Source organism: Pogoniulus pusillus (assembly GCF_015220805.1).
Source record: "Pogoniulus pusillus isolate bPogPus1 chromosome W unlocalized genomic scaffold, bPogPus1.pri SUPER_W_unloc_1, whole genome shotgun sequence".
NCBI lineage: Eukaryota > Metazoa > Chordata > Aves > Piciformes > Lybiidae > Pogoniulus > Pogoniulus pusillus.
The window spans coordinates 1012699-1035574 of record NW_026974535.1 but is presented as its reverse complement, the minus strand read 5'-3'; the positions used below and the strand labels follow the sequence as shown (position 1 = coordinate 1035574).

The 22876-nt window shown below is 44.4% G+C and overlaps 1 protein-coding gene across 1 annotated transcript; it reads left to right on the top strand.

The window, feature by feature from the left end:
• The first annotated feature begins 946 nt into the window (after positions 1-946).
• LOC135173784 (uncharacterized) lies at positions 947-5919 on the top strand. Its single transcript, XM_064140930.1, is given in 5 exon segments — positions 947-977; positions 1398-1476; positions 2038-2506; positions 3246-3852; positions 4520-5919. Coding segments are annotated over 5 exon segments (2586 nt in total).
• Positions 5920-22876: the final 16957 nt, after the last annotated feature.

Sequence of the window (22876 nt, the reverse complement as noted above, 5' to 3'; positions counted from 1 at the left end):
TTTTTAACTCTGCTGTATTTACATGTACCTCAATCCCACTTCTGACACCATTTCTGTCGTGGAACGCAGTTTCGCGGCAGAGTTTATGGGGGAAATACGCGAGGCGTTGACTATTTTATCAGTGATTTATTGCAAAAACGTGAATTCCCTCTTCCCGAAACTACACCACCACTGTGAATTCTTTTGATCGAGGTCGAAATAACATTTCAGAGAATGGCAAACTAAAGAGTCTATGATGTTTAAAGAGAGTTCTTTTGAGTCTCTGGGGTCTGAGTTAACAGTTCGTCAGCTACTCACAGTCTGTAGCTTGGTAGGGAGTCCCTTTCTCCCGGTGAGGGTCCAGGTATGTGCAGGCTCCCAGCCTCTGCGGCTCGGCGTGTCCGCCCGAGGCGAGGCTAGATCGGCAATCAGTCTGTTGTCGTTAGAAGTCCGAGGAAGGACAAGACGAGGGTGAGGTCCAGAAGGGAAAAAAAACAGAAAGGCTGGAAAAACCCAGAAGGGCGCCTCGATCCTGGCCTGTCCACCATTTTTATAATGTTCAAATAGGACTTGCCCACTAGTTCGGACCACTTTTACGTTGTTCACATACATTGGCAAAAAACAGTAAGCAACTTATACAATTGGACAACATTACCTAAACAATATAAAGACCACTCCTCAGGCCAGCCCACCTGCAGGTGCTGGGCAGGCCTAAGATAGTCGTTTCTACTAACCAAAACAATACCCTGTTGTCTGGAAAGCAAGGCCAAGTGAAAGGGAAACATGGCCAGTGTTTACTTTTCACTTACCCTAGGGAGAAATCTTCCCATGGGACTGAAAGATTGTTTTGGTTTTTTCGATGCTTCTGGCTTTTAAGTGAACATGAAGACACAAAGAGCTGAGTCATAAGGACACCTGAGGAAGACTCGTTACTTCAGCCTCACGACCCCCAGGAGGATTAGCATGCATGCGCAAAAGTTCCAGGAAAAACTGCAACCGTTTTGGGAAATGATAAAATATGGATTAAACTGCTTTATGAATATGTATCTGAGCGGGAAATAAAAACCCTGCAACCGCGTGTGTACAGTGTGCAGCTGTGGAGATAAACTCCCCTGCGCCCAGCGCTGCTCCTTGCTTGCCAAAATAAAACTCCTTAAACTTATCTCTAAGGTTTTGGTGGCTCAATTTTAACAATTTGGGGGCTTGTCCGGGATCACCAGAACTCTGCACACTAAGTACCTAGGACAGAAAGGTGCACCTCTGCCACTTTTGGCGGACCCTCCTACCGCACTTTGGCTGTGAACTGACAGTGACATTTTAGACCCAGAAAGGCAAGCAAGGGAAAAAAAAAAAAAAAAATACCACATTGCGAATTCACTGGCTAGAAGACACATGAAGACCTGTACTTCTGCGCTTAGGTCCAAACGAAGAAGCCTTGGAGTGTGAGTATAAAGCGTATTCCGTTCAGTTGGGTGGGATTCGGCTGTCTGAAAGTGCGTGAGTGAGACGGAACGCAGTTCCGAAGCGAATGCGGAGGTTTTTCAATACCACGGTTCCAATCCCTCGTGAGAGGCTTGGCTGGTGAAACACCGAAGTGAGTGCAAACGCGATTGGACAGCCATGGGACAAACTGCTTCCAAGGGGCAGGAGGATAGGAAGGGACCCAAAAGTTCAAAAAAAAAGATTACCAGACATTCCCCCAGAGAGTCCGTTAGGGACAAAGATTGTAAACTGGAATAATAAAGGGTCCCGAAAAGATAAAACAAAGGAAAAGTTAGTCTACTATTGTATGGAAGTGTGGCCAAAAGAACCCCTAAGGCCAAACATATACTGGCCAATCTTCGGTTCCTCTGAGGACTGGATTTTTCAAGCTCTAATGCTACATGTAAACTCCAAGAAACCTTTTAATCAGGAGGGAAGTGATTATGCAGCCCTATGGTTACTAGAAAATAAAGAGGAAACAACAGAAGTTTATGCCTTGAAAGAACAGGGGAAAAGAGAGGAGAAATAAAAGAAAAAAGAGTGGGACCCATTAGGCAATCTGCCCCCACCATACAGACCGCAACACAACCAACAACGGTTACCAAACCCCAGTGCACCGCCGATACCACAGATACCCCCAGTATCGGGAGAAGATCAGCCAATAGCAAACCGGACCCGAAGACAGATTCAAGAAGAAATCAAAGCAGGGATGTATCCCCTACAAGAAGTACCCCTAGGAGGGAACCAAGGGGGAATAGGCTTTGTAGCAGTTCCACTGAACTCCTCAGATGTCATAGGATTTAAAAAAGAAATGGGGAATCTCTTGGAGGATCCCCTGGGGGTGGCTGAAAGGTTAGATCAGTTTTTAGGACCCAATACTTATACCTGGGAAGAGATACGGTCAATCTTAGGGATCCTCTTTACTACAGAGGAGAGAGGAATGATTAGGCAAGCAGGTATGAGAATATGGGAAAGACAAAACCAGGCGGGCCCCCCAGGTGATCAAAAATGGCGAAATGTTGATCCACATTGGGACCATCAACAGGTACAGGGGCGGCAGAATATGAGAGACTTACGGACCTTATTAATCCAGGGAATAAAAGAGGCGGTACCTAGGGGGCAGAATATAAATAAGGCCTTTAGTGAACAACAAGGCAAAGAGGAATCCCCCACAGAATGGCTAGAAAGATTGAGAAAAAGTTTATAGATGTACTCTGGCATAGATCCAATTTCACCTGCTGGAGTGGCCCTTTTAAGAACACAATTAGGAGGAAATTAGAGAAACTAGAAGATTGGCAAGATAGGGGTCTGGAAGATCTTTTGAGAGAAGCACAGAAGGTATATGTGAGAAGAGATGAAGAAAAACAAAAGGCAAAGGCAAAAATTTTTGTAGCTGCTATGAGAGAAAGCCGACAAGGAAAAGGTGTAAGGACACAAGAGAAACCCCTAAGAAGCCATCAACAAGACGGCGGGACAGACACAAAAAAGCAGGAACCTCCTGTGTGCTACTACTGCAACAAGAAGGGACACATCCAAAGAAATTGCAGAAAAAAGAAACAGGATGAGGAGATGTTCCAGGAATAGGGCGTCAGGGGCTCTACCTCCTGGGGACCCCAGAACATCGAGAGCCCTTGATAAAATTATTAGTAGGTCACCAGAGAGAAGTGGTGGAATTTTTAATTGACATTGGAGCAGAAAGAACAACTGTAAAGAGCATTCCTAAGGGAATAGAGAAAGGAAAGAAAACTTTAACAGTAACAGGGGCAAAAGGGGAACCCTTTAAGGTCCCCATATTAGAAAATGTAGTAATTGAAACTGATAAAAGAATAGAATTGAATGACCTGCTATGGTTGCCTGAAATAGAATATAACTTTTTGGGAAGGGACTTACTGTCAAAACTAGGGTTAGAAATAAAAACCAAGAAAGGAGAATGGGACGTTAAGATTTATGTGCTCACGAGGGAGGATGAGGAAATGATAAACCCACTAGTATGGCATAAAGGAGAGGAGGCAGGTCGAATAGATATGGAGCCTATCCGGGTGGAGTTATCAGACCCCCAAAACCCGGTTCGTGTGAAGCAGTATCCCATATCTTTAGAAGGCAGGAAGGGATTAAAGCCAGTGATAGACTGGCTCCTGAAACAGGGCTTACTGGAACCCTGTATGTCTCCCCATAATACCCCCATTTTACCTGTAAAAAAGCCAGATGGAACATACAGGCTTGTACAGGATCTGAGAGCAGTGAACCAGAGAACACAGACAAAGTTCCCTGCAGTCCCTAATCCATATACCCTGGTGAGCTGCTTGTCTCAGGAATACCAGTGGTATAGCGTTATAGATTTGAAGGATGCATTTTGGGCCTATGCCCTGGAGTCCTGTACCCCGGAGTCCTGTACCCCTAAATTCCTCTCCTGCCCGGACTTCGGGGGAAAGGGGAAAAGCCGCCTGGTTTCCCCCCCCTTCACGGCTGCAGGACTGCCCCGTGAGTTCCCACGCTGGAGCCAGGCTGGGATTGGCCGTGCGCTTTCGTGCCTAAGGTGTGGTAACTCTGCCCTTTGTCTAGCGAAGGTTATAAATATTGAGGGTCTTCCCGCCTTTGGGGTTCCCGCTTTGGATTTTGCCCGTGCCTGGACGTATGTGTCTGCCTGAGCTCACACACTCCCCTCAGCTGGACTGCAGAGACCTTCAGGAATTCGCTTTCCTACTGACACCTTTGTGTGCCTAACGACCCTTAACGACCCTTAACGACACCTGCAGCCGCTGGAAAGGAAGAGGAACATAGACTGCACGAGCCAGCCTGAGTGAGTTATTTGGATTAGCTTAATTTAGTAAGAAACCGCTATTAATTAATAGCTGAGTCCTTTTCCAACTTCTGACTTCCAATATAGTCAGATTATTGATGGTATCCTTGTAGATTAATTCTCATGTAACTGAACCTGTTTATTAAACGAAATTAATCTTTGTATATATAGTTGTGGGGCGGGTTTTTGGGAAAAATAAAAAATATCTATTTTTGATAAATTCTCGACTCGGCCACGTATTCCTGCCCTCCGCAACAGCCTGCCCATTAGATGAAGCATCCCGAGATTATTTTGCTTTTGAATGGGAGGATCCAGAGACTGGGAGGAAGCAGCAGCTAAGGTGGACTGTACTACCCCAAGGGTTCACAGAGTCACCTAACTTATTCGGACAAGCTCTGGAAAAGATATTAGAAAAGGTAGATTTACATCCAGAGGTAAAATTATTGCAATATGTGGATGACTTGTTGCTCGCTGGAAAATACAAATCAATAGTAAAGGAAAACACAATTAAGTTGTTGAACTTCTTGGCCCAAAATGGACTCAAAGTATCTAGAGGAAAACTCCAGTATGCAGAACAGGAAGTGAAATACTTGGGACACTGGCTGACCAAAGGAGAAAAGAGGTTAGACTCAGAAAGAGTGGCAGGGATCCTGGGTCTTAAACCTCCTCGATCCAAGAAGGAAGTAAGACAACTATTAGGCTTGTTGGGATATTGCAGACAATGGATTGAAGGATACTCAGAGAAAGTTAAATTTCTCTATGAAAAGCTACTGGGAGAAAAAGTAACATGGAAGGAAGAAGATGAACAAAGGCTAGAGAAAATTAAGACTTTGCTAATCCAGGCACCAGTGCTTAGTTTACCAGATTTGGAGAAACCTTTCCTCCTATTTGTAAATGTAAGTGAGCAAACAGCATATGGAGTGTTGGTCCAGGACTGGGCTGGAATGAAGAAACCTGTAGCTTACTGTTCCAAATTATTAGACCCTGTCAGCAGAGGATGGCCTGCATGTGTACAATCCATAGTGGCCACAGCTTTATTAGTATAAGAGGCTAGAAAGATAACTTTTAATTCTCCTCTCAAGGTATTTACCCCACATAATGTAAGGGGAATTCTACAACAAAAAGTGGAAAAGTGGTTAACAGATAGCAGGATGCTTAAATATGAGGCAATACTCATAGATTCCCTTCAATTAGAATTAGGAGTTAAAGGGGCCCAAAACCCAGCTCAGTTTTTATTTGGGGAACCCAGCTCAAAGTTAGAGCATGATTGTCTTAAAGTGATAGAACTGGAGGTGAAGGTGAGGTCTGATTTAAAGGATTGTGAGCTCAGAGAAGGGGAGAAATTATTTATAGATGGATCTTCAAGAGTGATAGGAGGACAACGAAAGTCAGGGTATGCGATTGTGGGAATGGAATCAGGACCCCTGAGCCCTGGGTGGTCAGCTCAGGCTTGTGAATTATATGCTTTATGTAGAGCATTGGAACTTCTAGAAGGAAAAGTGGGAACAATATATACAGACTCTAAATATGCCTTTGGAGTAGTACATACCTTTGGAAAAATCTGGGAAGAAAGGGGACTGGTTAACACACAAGGGAAAGGACTAATCCATCAAGAACTGGTAACGAGGGTGTTGAAAGCCTTAAGAAAACCCTTATAGATTGCTGTGGTCCATGTTAAGGGACACCAAAAAGGGACTAGTTACCAAATTTGAGGAAATAATTTGGCTGATGAGGCAGCAAAACAGGCCTCCTTAGGAAAATCACACAGTATGATCAGTCTATTGGAAACAGAGGTAGGAAACACAGAAGAATTAAAATTTACTAAGGAAGAGTTAAAGAAGATAGAAACTATTGGTACTTTAGAGGGAGGAAGATGGAAGATACCAGATGGACGAGAAGTGATTCCAAAGGCCTTAGCCCGGCCGATTTTAGAGAGAATTCATGAAAAAATACATTGGGGTGCAAAGGCCTTGGGAGACCACATACTTAAATGATATGGGTGTGTGGGGATTTTTGAAATAGCAAGACAAGTCACAGACAGGTGCCTAATCTGCAGGAAAACCAATCATAATCATTCTAGGCAGGTGGCATGAGGGGGAAGGACAATCGCTTATCGACCCTTCGAGAAAGTTCAAATTGATTTTACTGAATTACCAAAGGTAGGAAGAATCAAATATCTATTGGTCATAGTAGACCAGCTGACAGGATGGGTAGAAGCCTTCCCATCAGCACGGGCAACTGCAGCAGTGGTAGCAAAGTTCCTGCTGGAACAAGTGAATTCCAGATATGGAGTAATACAAGTAATAGACTCAGACCAAGGTTCACATTTTACTTCCAGAGTAAATAGACTTCTAAGTGATGCGCTGGGGATCCGGTGGGAATACCATACACCTTGGCATCCTCAGAGTTCAGGCAAAGTTGAAAGAATGAATCAAACTCTGAAACAGCAGTTAACCAAATTGATGATAGAAACTCAGCTTTCTTGGGTCAAGTGCCTTCCCTTAGCATTACTAAATGTATGAACACAACCCCAAAGTGAGATGGGATTGCCAGCATACGAGATGATGTTTGGAATGCTTCTGTGTTCCCTTGAGCAGGAGTGCCTTTGGATGGCATGTCAGTAACCTGCCTTTTAATCAACCAGGTTGGAAGAGACCTCCAAGATCATCCAGTCCAACCTATCACCCAGCCCTATCCAATCAACTAGACCATGGCACTAAGTGCCTCATCCAGTCTTTTCTTGAAGACCCCCAGGGACAGTGCCTCCACCACCTCCCTGGGCAGCCCATTCCAATGGGAAATCACTCTGTGAAGAACTTCTTCCTAATATCCAGCCTATACCTACCCTGGCACAACTTGAGACTGTGTCCCCTTGTTCTATTGCTGGTTACCTGGGAGAAGAGGCCACCCCCCATCTGGCTACAATGCCCCTTCAGGTAGCTGTAGACAGTAATAAGATCACCCCTGAGCCTCCTCTTCTCCAGGCTAAACAGGCCCAGCTCCCTCAACCTCTCCTCATAGGATTTGTGCTCCAGGCCCCTCACCAGCTTTGTTGCCCTTCTCTGGACATGTTCCAGCACCTCAACATCCTTCTTGAATTGAGGAGCCCAGAACTGGACACAGTACTCAAGGTGTGGTCTGACCAGTGTTGAGTACAGGGGAAGAATAACCTCCCTTGTCCTACTGGCCACACTGTTCCTGATGCAGGCCAGGATGCCATTGGCTCTCTTGGCCACCTGGGCACACTGCCATATACTCAGGGGATGCCTATGAATGAAAAGCTAGTTGGAGACTTCAATATCTCTAAATATGTCAAAGCCTTGGCAGAAAGAATAAAGGAGCTCAGAGATATTGGTGTTTTAAATCAAACACCACCCTTCCCAGTGCACAACATTAAACCAGGAGAAAAGGTGCTGATAAAAACTTGGAAAACTGAACCTCTAGTCCCACAATGGGAAGGACCCTTTGAAGTCTTGCTAACCACTGACACAGCAGTAAGGACTGCAGAAAAGGGATGGACCCATATCTCCCGGGTCAAAAAGAGTAAATCTAGTTGTGGGTGGCAGGTAACTTTGACACCGGGGGAGACAACCATTAAATTAAAGAGGAAGACCGAATAAGTTATGAAAGACTGCCAAGGAAACTTCAACCCCTCCTGAGGAAAATATTAAGGATTCATGGGTATGGAAGATCTTGATGATCTTTATCGAAATCCACAAAGATGGTTAAGGAGGGGAGAAAACCTAAAACCAAATTTTAATCTAAAATAGAACAAAAACTATGTAAGCATTGTGAACACAAGATTGAATGGTGCAGATTGTGTGTAAGACACTGATGGGAACCTAAAGATGAACTCCTGAAGGAAGGAAGGAGTTTGTAAGGATAAAAAGCAGTTAGAGAAATTTAAGAGCAGAGGAGAAACTTTAAAATAACCTGAAAATTTCTTTAACTCCATATTGGGGAAGCCATTTCTTGTTTCACCTATCACAGAAATCATCATCTGGACGGCTGAGAAAAGGTGGACACACACCTCCTGAGGAAAAGGACATCCCCAACTCGCTGATCCCATGTACAGAAAAAGGGGTGCAATTAGGTTTTTTTGTATATGCCAAACATGTAAGATCTCTATATATGTGTGAGCTGTAATGAAAATTGGTGGCACCATTGTAGGCATAACTGCCTCCCACAAGGGTACTGGGGTTTAAGTAAAAATAAAAGGGGAATTAACTGATAGCACACTGGACAATTTGAAGAGATAAGAATAATATCATCTAGATACCTAGGGTAGTGAAGAATTACAGATAGAAGAGCAAGAGTGTGGAGGTATTGTGCAAGCTAAGAGTGAAGAAGACACACGGAGAGGAGAGCCTCTAAATCCCCTGAAGAATACCCTTGCTGTCAAGAAGATGATATACCCCGTTGCTCGAAGAAACCGAGTAGACGGAGGAGACAGAGGGGTAAAAGTGTGGGGAATGGTTGGACTAATGCTTGGCCTCCTCAAGTTCGGGACTACAGATCCCTGCTTAAAATGTCACCAAACGGTGAAACACGGAAAACAAACTCTTGTCGCCTTTACCTCCCACACCCATATTAATGCAGCTTGTTATAACAAGCAACAATTAGAAACTTGCACGATAGGAGGATGCAGCTTTTGGGTAGGCCATAACCTAGCAATAGGGGGCATACATAATGGTCAGAGTTGTCCCAGGGGGGAGAAAATACTATGCTTTACTAAGGAAGGAATGTGGGGTCTTAGTGATGGAGGAGGAGTCCAGGATCACTGCAAAGAAGAATTAGTTAGAAATAGGACTAAAACTTTGAAGAAACTACTGAACCCTAGAACAGGTCAAAGTAGGCTCTATGAAAGTGTAAAGAAAATTTTAGGAGAGGTCAAGGACCATTCTGTCAGGGCTAATCTGTTTATAAATTTAATGGAAGAAATAGCAAAAGAATTAAATGTAACCTCGTGTTGGATCTGCGGGGGTACCCAAATGACGGAGCAATGGCCGTGGAAAGGAGAGTCGTTAACCCCAGCCCAGCTGCTCGAGTGGAACCGGACCAAGGTCCTTAAAATTGGTGGACAACAGACCTGGAAAGATGATGAATGGCCCGCAGAAAGAATTATTGACTACTATGGACCAGCCACATGGGCTCAAGATGGGACCTATGGCTATAGAACACCTATCTATATGTTAAACCAAATAATTAGGTTACAAGCTGTAGTAGAAATAACTTCCTATCAAACTGCAGAAGCTCTGAAATTAGTGGCTAGACAACTCTCCCAAACAAGAGCAGCTGTATATCAACATTGAGTAGCCATAGATTACCTATTAGCTGAGGAGGGAGGATTCTGTGGAAAATTTAACATGTCAGAATGTTGCTTAGAAACAGATGACAATGGGAAAGCAATTACTAAGTTAGCAGAAGAAATCAAATGGATAGCACACATACCGATTCAAAAATGGAACTCTCTTTTAAAAGATGACTGGTGGAATAACTTATTTGGGGGAGCTTGGTGGAAACGAGTGGGGTTTATTCTGTTATGTGTATTTGGAGGATTGATATTCTTGCCATGCATGATCCCTTGCTTTATTCGCTTGATCCAGTCAACAGTACAAGAAATGCAGGTGACAGTACCTCATGGAGATAGAGGGGGGTCAGGTGTAAAGGTGTATGTTCTCAGGAAAAAGAAAGAAGGGAGTCAAAGTCAAGTGGAAAGAGTACTTGGAAGAATGGAAGCATTGACACGGGTAAAAATGATCAAAAAGGAAATGGGGGACTGTGAAAAATAGTCCCCGTGTCAATATGAGACAGGGCAGAATAGAATATAAAAATATGAGAAAAAAAAATATGACAATATGAGAATGGCAAAGCAGGGTGTGTCGGAGCTAACTAAGGTGGAGACGTTGAAAGCTACGAGCGATAACACAAAACACTGTGGAACAGGGCTGTGTCAGAGCTAAGGAAGCTGGAGATGTTGGAACCTACGAGTGATAACAGAAAGTGCTGTGAAGAGATAGCAACCTGTCAATGGGGGAAGTGAACAAAACCGGGGTGTGCCAGGGCTAACTGAAGCAAAGCCAGGGACGAATGATAACAGAAAAGCACTATGAGCATGGTAGATAAGAAACTAAAAAGCGCGTGAACATGAAGACACAAAGAGCTGAGTCATAAGGACACCTGAGGAAGACTCGTTACTTCAGCCTCACGACCACCAGAGAGACCCCCAGGAGGATTAGCATGCATGCGCAAAAGTTCCAGGAAAAACTGCAACCGTTTTGGGAAATGATAAAATATGGATTAAACTGCTTTATGAATATGTATCTGTTAAAATTGAGCCACCAAAAACTTAGAGATAAGTTTAAGGAGTTTTATTTTGGCAAGCAAGGAGCAGCGCTGGGCGCAGGGGAATTTATCTCCACAGCTGCGCACTGTACACATGCAGCTGCAGGGTTTTTATTCCCCGCTCACATACATATTCACAAAGCAGTGTAATACATATTTTATCATTTCCCGAAAACAGTTGCAGTTTTTTCCTGGAACTGTTACGCATGCGTGCTAATCCTCCTGGGGTTCTCTCTGGTGGTCGTGAGGCTGAAGTAACGAGTCTTCCTCAGGTGTCTTTGTGACTCAGCTATTTGCGTCTTCACAGTTGCCTGCTTTACGGTCTTCTTATCTACCATGCTCATGGTGGTTTCTGTTCTCGTTCATCCCTAGCCTTGCTCAGTGAGCTCTGGCACACCCCTGTTTTGTTCATGTCCCCTATTCACAGGGGGCTATCTCTTCACAGCGCTTTCTGTTATCTCTCGTAGGTTCCAACGTCTCCAAATTAGTTAGCTCAGACACTCCCTGCTCTGCCATTCACATAGTGACATATTTTAATTTTCTCATTTTCTTATATTCTGCTTTGCCATTCTTTTATTGACACGGGAACCATTTTTCACAATCCCCCATTTTCTTTTTGATCATATTTACCCGTGTCAATGCTTCCGTCCTTCTAAGTACTCTTTCCACTCGACTTCGACTCTCTTCTTCTTCCTCTTTCTTGAGGACATACGTTTTTATGCCAGACCCTCCCCAGTCTCCCTGCATTTCTTGTACTGGTGTCTGGATCAAGCAAATAAAGCAAGGAATTATGCATATCAATCCTCAAAAAAACCCCACATAAAATAAACGCCACTTGTTTCCATTAAGCTTTTGATAACAGAAAGAAGGCTGGTTATATTAATCCAATAGTACAGACCCTCTTCAACTTTCCTGGCAATTCTGCATAGGCCCTCTTTCCACAAACCCAGAATAACCCATCTGGCACTTGCCTTGCAGAATCACTCCTTTGAGGGTTTTCCCAAAAATTCTTTAGTCCAATTATCTCCATAAAAGAGTTACTGTTATTTTGTGAATGATAACACATAGTTTCGTTATTACAATTCTTATCCCAATACCCCTTAGGGCTATGTGGCCACCAATGTGAGGCAGAACTACTATTAGTTGTTAACAGGTTCCTACAACCTAATTCTCTTACCCTTTTTGGAATACATCTCCTTTTTGCTTAATACAGCAATGCTCAATTACCTCATTGTTTAACATCCATCCTTCAGGACATGTGATTCTGTAACCTCAGTCTGGTTCCACTCACTGGGCTGGGGTTAACAACTCTTCTTACCACGGCCATTGTTCTGTCATTTGGGTACCCTATTGCTAGGTTGTGGCCCACCCAAAAGCTGTGTCCCCCTAAGGAACAAATTTCTAATTGTTGCATATTATAACAAGCTGCATAAATATGGGTGTGGGAGGTAAAGGCAACAAGAGTTTGTCTTCCATGCTTCACCGTTTGGTGGCATTTTAGGCCGGGACCTGTAGTCCCAAACCTGAGGAGGCCAAGCATTTGTCCAGCCATTCCCCACACTTTTACCCCTCTGTCTCCTCCGTCTACTCGGTTGCTTCGAGCAACGGGGTATATCATCTTCTCGACAGCAAGGGTATTCTTCAGGGGACTTAAGAGCTCTCCTCTCCAGGTGTCCTCTTCACTCTTGGGTTGCACAGTACCTCCACACTTCTGCTCTTCTACCTGTGTATCTAGTTGATATTGTTCCTATCTTTTCAAATTGTCCAGTGTAATATCAGTTAATTCTCCTTTCAATTTTACTTAAACCCCAGCACCCTTGATAGGGGCAGTTATACCTACAATGGTGCCACCAATTTTCATTGCAACTTACATATACATATATAAAGATCTTACATGCTTGGCATAAAAAAAAACAAAAACCAATTGCACCCCTTTTGTATACATATGATCAGCGAGTTGGGGATGTCTTCTCCTCGGGAGGTGTGTGTCCACCTTTTCTCAGCCATCCAGATGGTGATTTCTGTGATCGGTGAAACAAGAAATACCCTCCCCAACACAGAGTTAAAGAAGTTTCTTTTCAATTTCTCATTAATCAAGTTATTTCCAGTCATAGTCTGATGTAGAACTATATTCCAGCTTTACTCATTTCTATACAGGCTTTTCTCTCTTTTCCCCACATCAGGGAAACTTACATGCTCAATTTTAACATATCTGAGCGGGAAATAAAAACCCTGCAACCGCGTGTGTACAGTGTGCAGCTGTGGAGATAAACTCCCCTGCGCCCAGCGCTGCTCCTTGCTTGCCAAAATAAAACTCCTTAAACTTATCTCTAAGGTTTTGGTGGCTCAATTTTAACACTTATGTTGCAGGGATTGTTATCAAAAATGTTTCTAATCTCCAGCTTTTTCATCTGCTGCAGGCATTGATTTTTCTTTTAAATAACTGACTCTTCGGTCCATGTTCTAGATACAAACTTTAAGGGACCTTTGCCAAGAAACATGATTGGTTTGATTTTGGGAAGGTCATCAACTAACTTTAACAGTTCTTTTTGTGCTGCCTGGGGTTGTTGATAATGATGCTAAAGAAGTAAAGATAATGGTCTGAACGCCGCCCCCACCCTGTATAGTTACAGAAAACAGCCGTGTACCTCAATTGTTTTTGTTTCCTAAATATCCTTTTAATCCTGCAACTACAGTAGAAGCGGGTGGGGCTTCCAGAAATTTATTGGACTCAATCGCTGTCCAGTGAAAGGCCAGTTCAAAAATGTGTGGTAAAAAGAGCAGAACAACAATTTGCTCTCAATGGTATCATTGATACTGGTGGGGATGTCACCGTCCTTTCATTTGCTAAGTGGCTTCCAGTGTGGCCGCTGACAAAGCTATCACAGCCTCTGGCAGGAATAGGGGGTTGGGGAGGAGTCAGCAGAGCATGGACTCAATACAGCTCGGGCAAGGACACATTGTCCCCTCCTTTAGCCCCTGGAAGGGCTCAAACAATAATACCTCAGAAGGTGCAGCTTCAAACTGTCATAAATAACAGGCACAAACTGGTGTTCATGCAAGTTAAGGCTTTAATAAAGTTGCAGGAATCAAGCAATTTTACAGGCCTGGGTGCGAGGAGAGACTCTGATCTACCCCAACACACACCCTTTGCCTTCATTTTTCTCTTTTTATACCCTATTCTATTACATATTTAGTAAGTTCTAAGAAAAGGTTGGGTTTTTCTTTATCAGTTCTTAGGAATGTGAGATGTCTCTTCCACACAGGTCTCCTTTTATCCGGTGGTCCCTCTGGTAATCTTTGATGAAGTAAGAGGTCTTGCTTAAGTGTCTTCAAAGTCCTGGTTCTTCTATTTGCTCATACAGGAAATGTGGCACCAGGAGGAATGCATTTCCATTTAAATATGCAAAAGACTATCTCTTCCACATGCCTCCCTCCTTTGCCAATCTAATTACTCTTATCTTTAAGCTTATTGAGATGGTGGTGCAAGCAGGAATGCAGTTTCATTCAAACCCCCCCCCTTCCTCCTTGTCTGTGACCTCTTGCCACGAATTGATCGGATCAAACATATGATTCTATATATATTTCTCACAAAACTCAAACAACCAATTTACATCATGTTCAAAAATTACTGGGATCTATAAATTGGCTCGGACCTCTTCTGGGCATTCCCAATTCTGATTTAACTCCCTTGCTTGAACTTTTGAAAGGAGACACTAGCCTGACAGCGCCCAGATGCTTATCAAAAACAGCTAAAGGAGCACTTTGAAAAGGCTTGTGAAGCCACTCAGTGGCAGCAAACCCAAAGGTGGGACCCTGAGTTGTCGCTATCACTAATCAAACTATGGGGCAATGTGAAACCCTTAGGCCTTATCTTTCAATGGGATTCCAATCTAAAGGACCCATTGTTACTTACAGAGGCGGGGTGACTGCCTTCTCCTAAAGTTTTTTCTTTGCAGTGGCTCGGAAGAAGCAGCACTTTTCTTAAAGGGACCAGACTGAATTTCTAACAGATGCCTTGCAAATTAAAATCCTGACAATGTTTCTAATTTTGATTGTAATATATCTTAGAGTTTTAAGAGTTTGCTGGATAAGTTGTTAATTGCAATAGGACAAGTTTAGGAATAGTTTTAGCAGAATAATTGTAATAAGGCTTAAGTAATTAAAATAAAGTAATTAAGATAGAGTATATTAAGTAAGTGGTAAAATATAATGGAATATTATGGCAAGAATTGTTTTGTAAGTGTATCTGATTTTGTGATTTAAGGTTTCTTTCCTTTTCTGAATACCAGGGTATCTTCAAAGAAACTCCATGAATGTATCATCTTCTTAGGTTTTCTTTGCTTTTTCCTTAGTAGTGATTTACTGGTTTAGACTTTTTAAGTTGATAATATAGCTATGGTTAAGAGTTTATAATATAATATTATAGAATATTATAAAACATTTTTTCTTAAGTCTTTTCTGTATATTAATATAGCATTATAGGATAAGGATTATATAAAAATAAATTTTAAAAATAATAAAAAAGAGGGGGTATAAGGGGCAGCCACCTGAAAGAGGAACTGCAATAAGAAAACCTTATAAATTTTCAATTTTTAAACTGCTTTCTTATGGATAACAACACCTGATTATCAGAAATTTTAATGCAAATGATTCTTTTGAGAAAAAAGAGAGGAGCAAAAATTGGAAAAGTCTTTGGTCACATCATACAGAAAGATTCACCCTAGGGATTCTTTTTCTGGTTTTATGTGATTGTTCAGGCATGTTTACAGGCTTCTGATGGATACCAGCTCAGAAGACAGATACTGTGGCAAGAACTTGAATGCTGAGATAATGGTTGTGTTTGTATGTGTAGGTATAGGTTTTGACCATGCTTAATCTAGTATTTTCATGAGTTTCCAACAATTCCTACTCATATGTAAAGATGGGAAACAACAGTTTTATTGGCGATGTTTGAAGTGCTGTACTTGTTATCTTTTTGTAAAAGGCGCCTTGCAGAAGGATAAGAAGCACTGCCTTTATTTTTAATAAAACAAACAAACAAAAATGTTCTACATCGTTTAAAAAGATCAATTCATGCTTTTCAACCACAAATTGCATCAGCCCAGCATGGCACTTTCAGGTCTTCTATTAGATACAGATAGTGTTAAGACATGCTACCTTGCAAAATCAGGCTGCAATTGATTTTTTGCTTTTAGCTCAGGAACATGATTGTGAAAATTTTGAAGGACTAAATGTCTTGTTATGTTATAATTGTAGTACTCTTATTGCTTATATTATTACTATGGGTTTTTTTGCAATGTATTCAGAGCCAGATTTTTTTTGTGCAACAGAAAGGGGGAAATGTGGGATCACAGGCCATTAATGAAGAACAATGGTCAATCATAAGTGTCAACACAAGCCTTGGGCACAAACTGTCTGAGTCGGAGTGATCTGATCTGATGAATATGCCTGTCCTTCTTATCTGATGAATATGCTAAGACTGCTGCTCCATAGGAAGCTGATGTGGCAGACAAGAATTTAGATTGGAAGAAAAGACGGTTTTGCATGTGATAAAATGACTAATCAATTTGTAAAAATGTTAAGCCTTCTGATACTTTCTGAAAAGTATAAATACTCTTGTATGTTGCCTAATAAAGTTGGAACTTAGCTTGCATCAAGCTGCCTCCCCGTCTCTTCATTGCGGCACATCACTGCATCATGCCACAGATGCAACCTGGTCTAAGTGTATGACTTTGATAACCCAACGAGCACGAATGGGGAATCTTGATTGACCTGGTCTGGTGGATTTGATCACCAACTGGCCGGAAGGCACAGACTGTACCAAACCTCCAGAGCAGAAAGTAAACCTGTGCTCTCCCAAGTTGAGGATGTAGGGTTAAAAAAAATTTCTGGGGACTAGAAGATTGTTATTCAATCCCATAATTCTGCTATCTCATTATAGACTCATAACAAGGTCAGTTCGTTCTCCTTTCCTCCTCCTCCTGCCCTGTGTGTGTGGCGGGAGCCACTTTATTGGGAAGACCATGTAAGCAGTAGGCTTCTTGTATGGTGCTGCTATATGGATCAGAGAGCTGAGCTTGAATCTCTGAGTGCCCTGAACACTCTGAATGCTCTGAACTTCTGAACACATGGTGCTCCTTTGCACCCCTCTTTATAAACTCTGAGCCGAGATTTGTGGCTCATTTGGCCATCTAAAGTGACCAATCAGGTTGGCAGTAAGCCCAACCCTTACCTTAACAGGCAGTAGCTGTTTGCCTGGACCCTCCCAACAGGGGATTACCTGGGCGGACCCCAGGGGTACATGGACTGGGCGTGTGTGTTACACAACCTGTTTACTGCCTCGTGGGTCCTGGCAGAAAAACACGTCCAGGCATGTAGAGACATAGAGAGGCCTCAGTTTTGGGGCTGCGGCCTGTCACGGAAGGTAGTTTGGGAGGTCGTGGGGAAAATACGCGAAGGCTCACTTGTATAGTTCAAGTGATTTATTGCTCAAACACGGAGATCCCCCTCCCGAACTAAATTCCCCACGTGAATTCTTTTGATCTGAGGTTGTAGAATAACATTTCAGAAAACAGCAAATGAAAGAGAGTCTGTGATTTCTTTAGAGTTCTTTTGAGTCTTTAAAGTTACTTAGTCTTTAGGTAGAAGAGTCTTTTCTTTGATTTACTCACTGTTCTGTAGTTCAATTCAGCAAAGTCCGAAGTTTTGGGCGGTGTCCCTTTGTCTGTCAGGATCGGGCCTAAACGGACTTCGGGCCTCTGCAGGCCCCTCGTCGGGCAGGGCCGATCAGGAGCAAGAGGTCACTGGGGCAGGAACGAGGCAGGCAGGCTAGCGAGCGAGTCAGCAGGTACCCCGATCCAGGCCGGCACACCATTTTTATAATGTTCAAAAGTGGTGTAACCCACCAGCCCAGGCTATTTTACGTTATTCTTACAGATTGGCACAAAGTTATAATCAATCCATACAACTGGAGAATTTCTACCAAAACAATTTCTAAGACCACCCCAAGTTCAGCCCACACCAGGTGTCGAGTGGGCATGAGAACTGCCGTTCCCCCTAACCAAAACAGTGGCCATTGTTTACCTTTATCTCGACTAGGGAGAGACTTTCTCATGGGACTGAAGGATTGTTTTGGTTTTGCGATGCTCCTGGCATTAATGTGAGACACTATAACTTTCACAACAGGGAGGCCTGCTAAGGGCTTCTGCTACTCTCCATGACAAGGGTTTTTTTTGGGATGGGGAAAACTTCAAGGGGGTTTGCCATGGTAATTGCTTTGCTTATAGGGAGGAACTATAACAGAACCCTCACCTTGGACTTCCAGAGGGCAAACTTCAAATTGTTCAAGAAACTTATTTGCAAAGTCCCCTGGGCAGCAGTCCTTAAGAACAAAGGGGTCCAGGATGGTTGGACCTACTTTAAACAGGAGCTCTTGAAGGCACAGGAGCTGGCAGTTCCCATGTGCCGAAAGATGAGCGGTCGGGGAAGGTGACCAGCCTGGATGAGCAAACAGCTCCTGAAGGAATTGGGGGAAAAAAAGAGGGTGTATCACCTTTGGAAGGAGGGGAAGGCTTCTCCTGACATGTTTAAGGATGTAGCCAGATTATGCAGGAGAAAAATTATAGAGGCTAAGGCCCAGTTAGAACTTAGACTGCCACCTCTGTGAAGGATAATAAAAAGAACTTTTATAAATTTATCAATTCTAAAAAGAAGGGCAAGAAGAGCCTCCACTCCTTACTGGACCAGGAGGGGAACACTATAACTAACGTCGAGGGAAAGGCTGAGGTCCTGAATGCCTTCTTTGCTGTTGCCCTTGTGGGGGCAAGCAGTGACCTGGTTCAGGAACGAGACGGTGACCAGTTCTTGGCCACGCGTAACCACGGCTCACACACACCGATGCGGGGGAGAACAAATGGTGTTTATTCGTGTACAGTGCTGGGTTATATAGTGTGGAATAATACATCATTTCTGTCTGCTTACATCACTACTAAATGGTTATGGCATTAAGGAGAGGGGCACCTTTCTTTCCGTACATCCCATCATCTTCCGGACGCCGGGCCCTAGCTACCCACACTTCGCCTCAATTGTGCTAGTTTGAAGCAAGCTGGAATGTTTTGGTAAAAGAACTAGATAACGGGCAGTGAAATGAAAACAATTGATGTCAACTTCTCTCACAGTCATGCTGAGAACTCTGGGAAGAAGAAGAAAACTTTCTCCATTTTGTTTCTCACTCTTGCTTTTGCCTTAGACCTAGTCACATCTCATTAACCTTGCTCCTACTAACCTTGCTCCCTAACCTCTTGGCCGCACCTTTCTTCTTCCTGAGAACTGGGGTGAGGTTGAGAGGGCCGGGGGGAGGTGTTGGGGTGGTTTGGAAGCCCCTCCTGGGGACTCAGGTTTCTGGGAGGGGAGTTGTGCTTTTGTATTGTTTATCCTTTGTATATTTCTGTATATAACTGTATATAACTGTATATATTGTAAATATCTGCTTGTAAATTCTGCTAGCTGTAAATAAATTGCTTCATCTATATTCCCAGGGCCCATCTGAGTTAGCTGGGGCAAATTCAAAAGTGGGGGGGGGCGGGGTAACCCCCAAACCATCACATCAATTTTCAACAGTAAGGAGGGAGGAGTTCAGGGCAAGTGGCCTCTTGAACTGGGGGATGGGGTCGGGGAGCAGTGTGTTTCCCTGGAAATTCATGAGGAATTAGTTCAGGACCTGCTGAGCCACCTGGACAACCACAAGTCCATGGGACCAGATGGGATCTGTTGGAGAATTCTTGTTAGCACAGGACACAGAAATGATAAACATGAGCAACTGTGCTGAGAATGTCCTTGAGTCCATCCTGGGAGCCAGATAGCAGGCATAGGGTGGCTTCCCCCCACGTGGACCCGCAGGTGGGCAGGATTTAGCCAGCAACCAGAGGCTGACCCTCAGATTGTTATGGTATGCTGACCTATTGATGCCTTACAAGTAACCCTGTACCCTCTGATTGTAACCAATCTTGGTGGAGCACGCCTCTTGCTAGAATGCATATAAGTCACAGTATCACGGAAATAAAGGGGATTATGACCACCTAACCATATTGGTGAACAAAGAGTCATTTTACCCAAAGCGCTCCACCGGCAGGGATCCATCCTAGGGTGCTGAGAGAGCTGGCAGCTGAGCTGGCCAAGCCGCTCTCCATCATTTTCCAGCAGTCCTGGCTCACCGGACAGGTCCCAGGAGACTGGAAAATGGCCAACGTGATTCCCCATCCACAATAAGGGTCGGATGGAGGAACCTGGGAAATACAGACCTGTCAGCCTGACCTCAGTGCCAGGGAAACTGATGGAGCAGGTTATCATAGGGGCAATAACTGCACACCCGAGGGATGGCAAAGGGCTCAGGTCCAGCCAGCATGGGTTTAGAAAGGGCAGATCCTGCGTCTCCAACCTGATCTCCTTCTGTGATCAGATGACCCGCTTGGTGGACGTGGGGAGGCCTGTGGATGTGGTCTATCTGGACTTCAGCAAGGCCTTTGACACTGTCCCCCACAGCAAACTGCTGGCTAAGCTGTCAGCCCATGGCTTGGATGGCAACACTCTGTGCTGTGTTAGGAACTGGCTGGAGGGCCGAGCCCAGAGAGTGGTGGTGAATGGTGCCACATCCAGCTGGCGGCCGGTCACAAGCGGTGTCCCTCAGGGATCAGTGCTGGGCCCCATCCTCTTTAACATCTTCATAGATGATCTGGATGAGGGCATCAAGTCAGTCATCAGCAAGTTTGCAGATGACACCAAGCTGGGGGCAGATGTGGCTGGGTTGGAGGGCAGAAGGGCTCTGCAGTGGGACCTTGACTGCCTGGACAGATGGGCAGAGTCCAATGGGATGGTGTTCAATAGCTCCAAGTGCAGGGTGCTGCACTATGGCCACAACAGTCCCATGCAGAGATACAGGCTGGGGTTGGAGTGGCTGGAGAGCAGCCAAACAGAAAGGGATCTGGAGGTGCTGATCGATACCCACCTGAACATGAGCCAGTAGTGTGCCGAGGTGGCCAAGAGGGCCAATGGCATCCTGGCCTGCATCAGGAATGGTGTGGTCAGCAGGAGCAGGGAGGTCATTCTGCCCCTGTACTCTGCACTGGTTAGACCACATCTTGAGTACTGTGTTCAGTTCTGGGCCCCCCAGTTTAGGAGGGACATTGAGATGCTTGAGCGTGTCCAGAGAAGGCGATGAGGCTGGTGAGAGGCCTTGAGCACAAGCCCAATGAGGAGAGGCTGAGGGAGCTGGGATTGTTTAGCCTGGAGAAGAGGAGGCTCAGGGGTGACCTTATTGTTCTCTACAACTACCTGAAGGGTGGTTGTAGCCAGGGGGAGGTTGCTCTCTTCTCTCAGGAGGCCAGCACCAGAACGAGAGGACACAGCCTAAAACTACTCCAGGGGAAATTTCGGCTCAAGGTGAGGAGAAAGTTCTTCACTGAGTGAGTCATTGGATACTGGAATGGGCTGTCCGGGGAGGTGGTGGAGTCGCCGTCCCTGGAGCTGTTCAAGCCAGGATTGGACGTGGCACTTGGTGCCATGGTCTAGCCTTGAGCTCTGTGGTAAAGGGTTGGACTTGATGATCTATGAGGTCTCTTCCAACCTTGGTGATACAGTAATATCTACCGCTATATTCTCTCTCTCTAAATATAATTCTGTATTTTCTCTCCAATTTATATTGGGAGTTTAATTACTATTGGCTTGCTTTGAAAACTACGACAAGACCCTCCCTATGGTGATCTCTCTGATCAGGAAAAGAACTATGCTTTGTTCACAGATGGTTCCTGTCATCTTGTTGGGAACAAGCGAAGATGGAAGTCAACAGTGTGTAGTCCTACCAGGACAGTTACCGAAGCGAGAGATGGAGAAGGAGAATCCATTCAGTTCGCTGAGGTAAAAGCTGTTCAACTTGCTCTTGATGTGGCTGAACGTGAAAATTTGCCTGTCCTTTACCTCTACACCAACTCATGGATGGTAGCCAATGCTCTATGGGGTTGGCTAAAGGACTGGAAGAAGCATGGTTGGCAGAGGAAAGGGAAGCCTATTTGGTGTGCTGATCTATGGCAGGACATTGATGCACGGCTGGAGAGAATTCCAGTGAAGGTGCAGCACGTAGATGCACACATGCCTAAGAGCAGAGCAACTGAGGAACACAACACAACCAGCAGGCAGACCAAGCTGCTAAGATTTCTCAAGTTGATTCAAACTCTGATCTTGACCTTGATTGGAAACACCGAGGTGAACTGCTCTTAGCTCGGTGGGGCCATGATTCATCTGGACATCAAGGCGGAGATGCAACATACCGATGGGCACGCGAGAGGTCAATTGATTTGTCCATGGACACTATCACCCAAGTCATCCATGACGGTGACATTTGTGCTGCTGTTAAGCAGGCTAAGCGAATCAAGCCCTTATGGCATGGTGAGAGATGGTCAAAGTACAAGTATGGTGAAGCCTGGCAGATTGACTACATCACTTTACCTCGATCTCGTTCTGGCAAGCAGTATGTGCTAACGATGGTAGAGGCCAGCACCGGATGGCTGGAAACCTATCCAGTTCCACATGCTACTGCACGTAACACCATTGTTGGTTTGGAGAGAGAAATCATGTGGAGACATGCAACTCCAGAGAGAATTGAGTCAGACAGTGGTACTCATTTCAAGAACAATCTTGTGGAAAACTGGGCCAAAGAGCATGGTATTGAATGGATCTACCACATACCCTACTATGCACCAGCTTCAGGGAAGATTGAGCACTACAACGGTTTGCTGAAAACCACCCTAAAAGCCATGGGGGTGGAACTCTGAAAAACTGGGACAAGCATTTAGCACAAGCTACCTGGTTGGTAAATAGTAGAGGTTCAGTAAACAGAGCAGGACCTGCACAATCAGATTTGGTCCAAACAGTTGACGGTGATAAAGTTCCTGTTGTACGTGAAAAGAATCTGTTAGGGAAAACTGTTTGGGTATTTTCTCCTTTGCGTGGTCTGCGGGAGGCTGGTTAGAGGTGAGATCAGGGTACTGACCTGTCGACTCAGCTGCTAGCAGCACAGTACAGGTTTATTAGGGTAGTGCAAAGCTTATATGCCCCTTTAGGAAAGGCATGCACAATCAGTCCAACCTATCCCCCAGCCCTATCCAGTCATCTAGACCATGGCACTGAATGCCTCATCCAGTCTAAAACATCTCCAGGGACTGTGACTCCACTATCTCCCTGGGCAGCCCATTCCAATGGCAAATCACTCTCTCT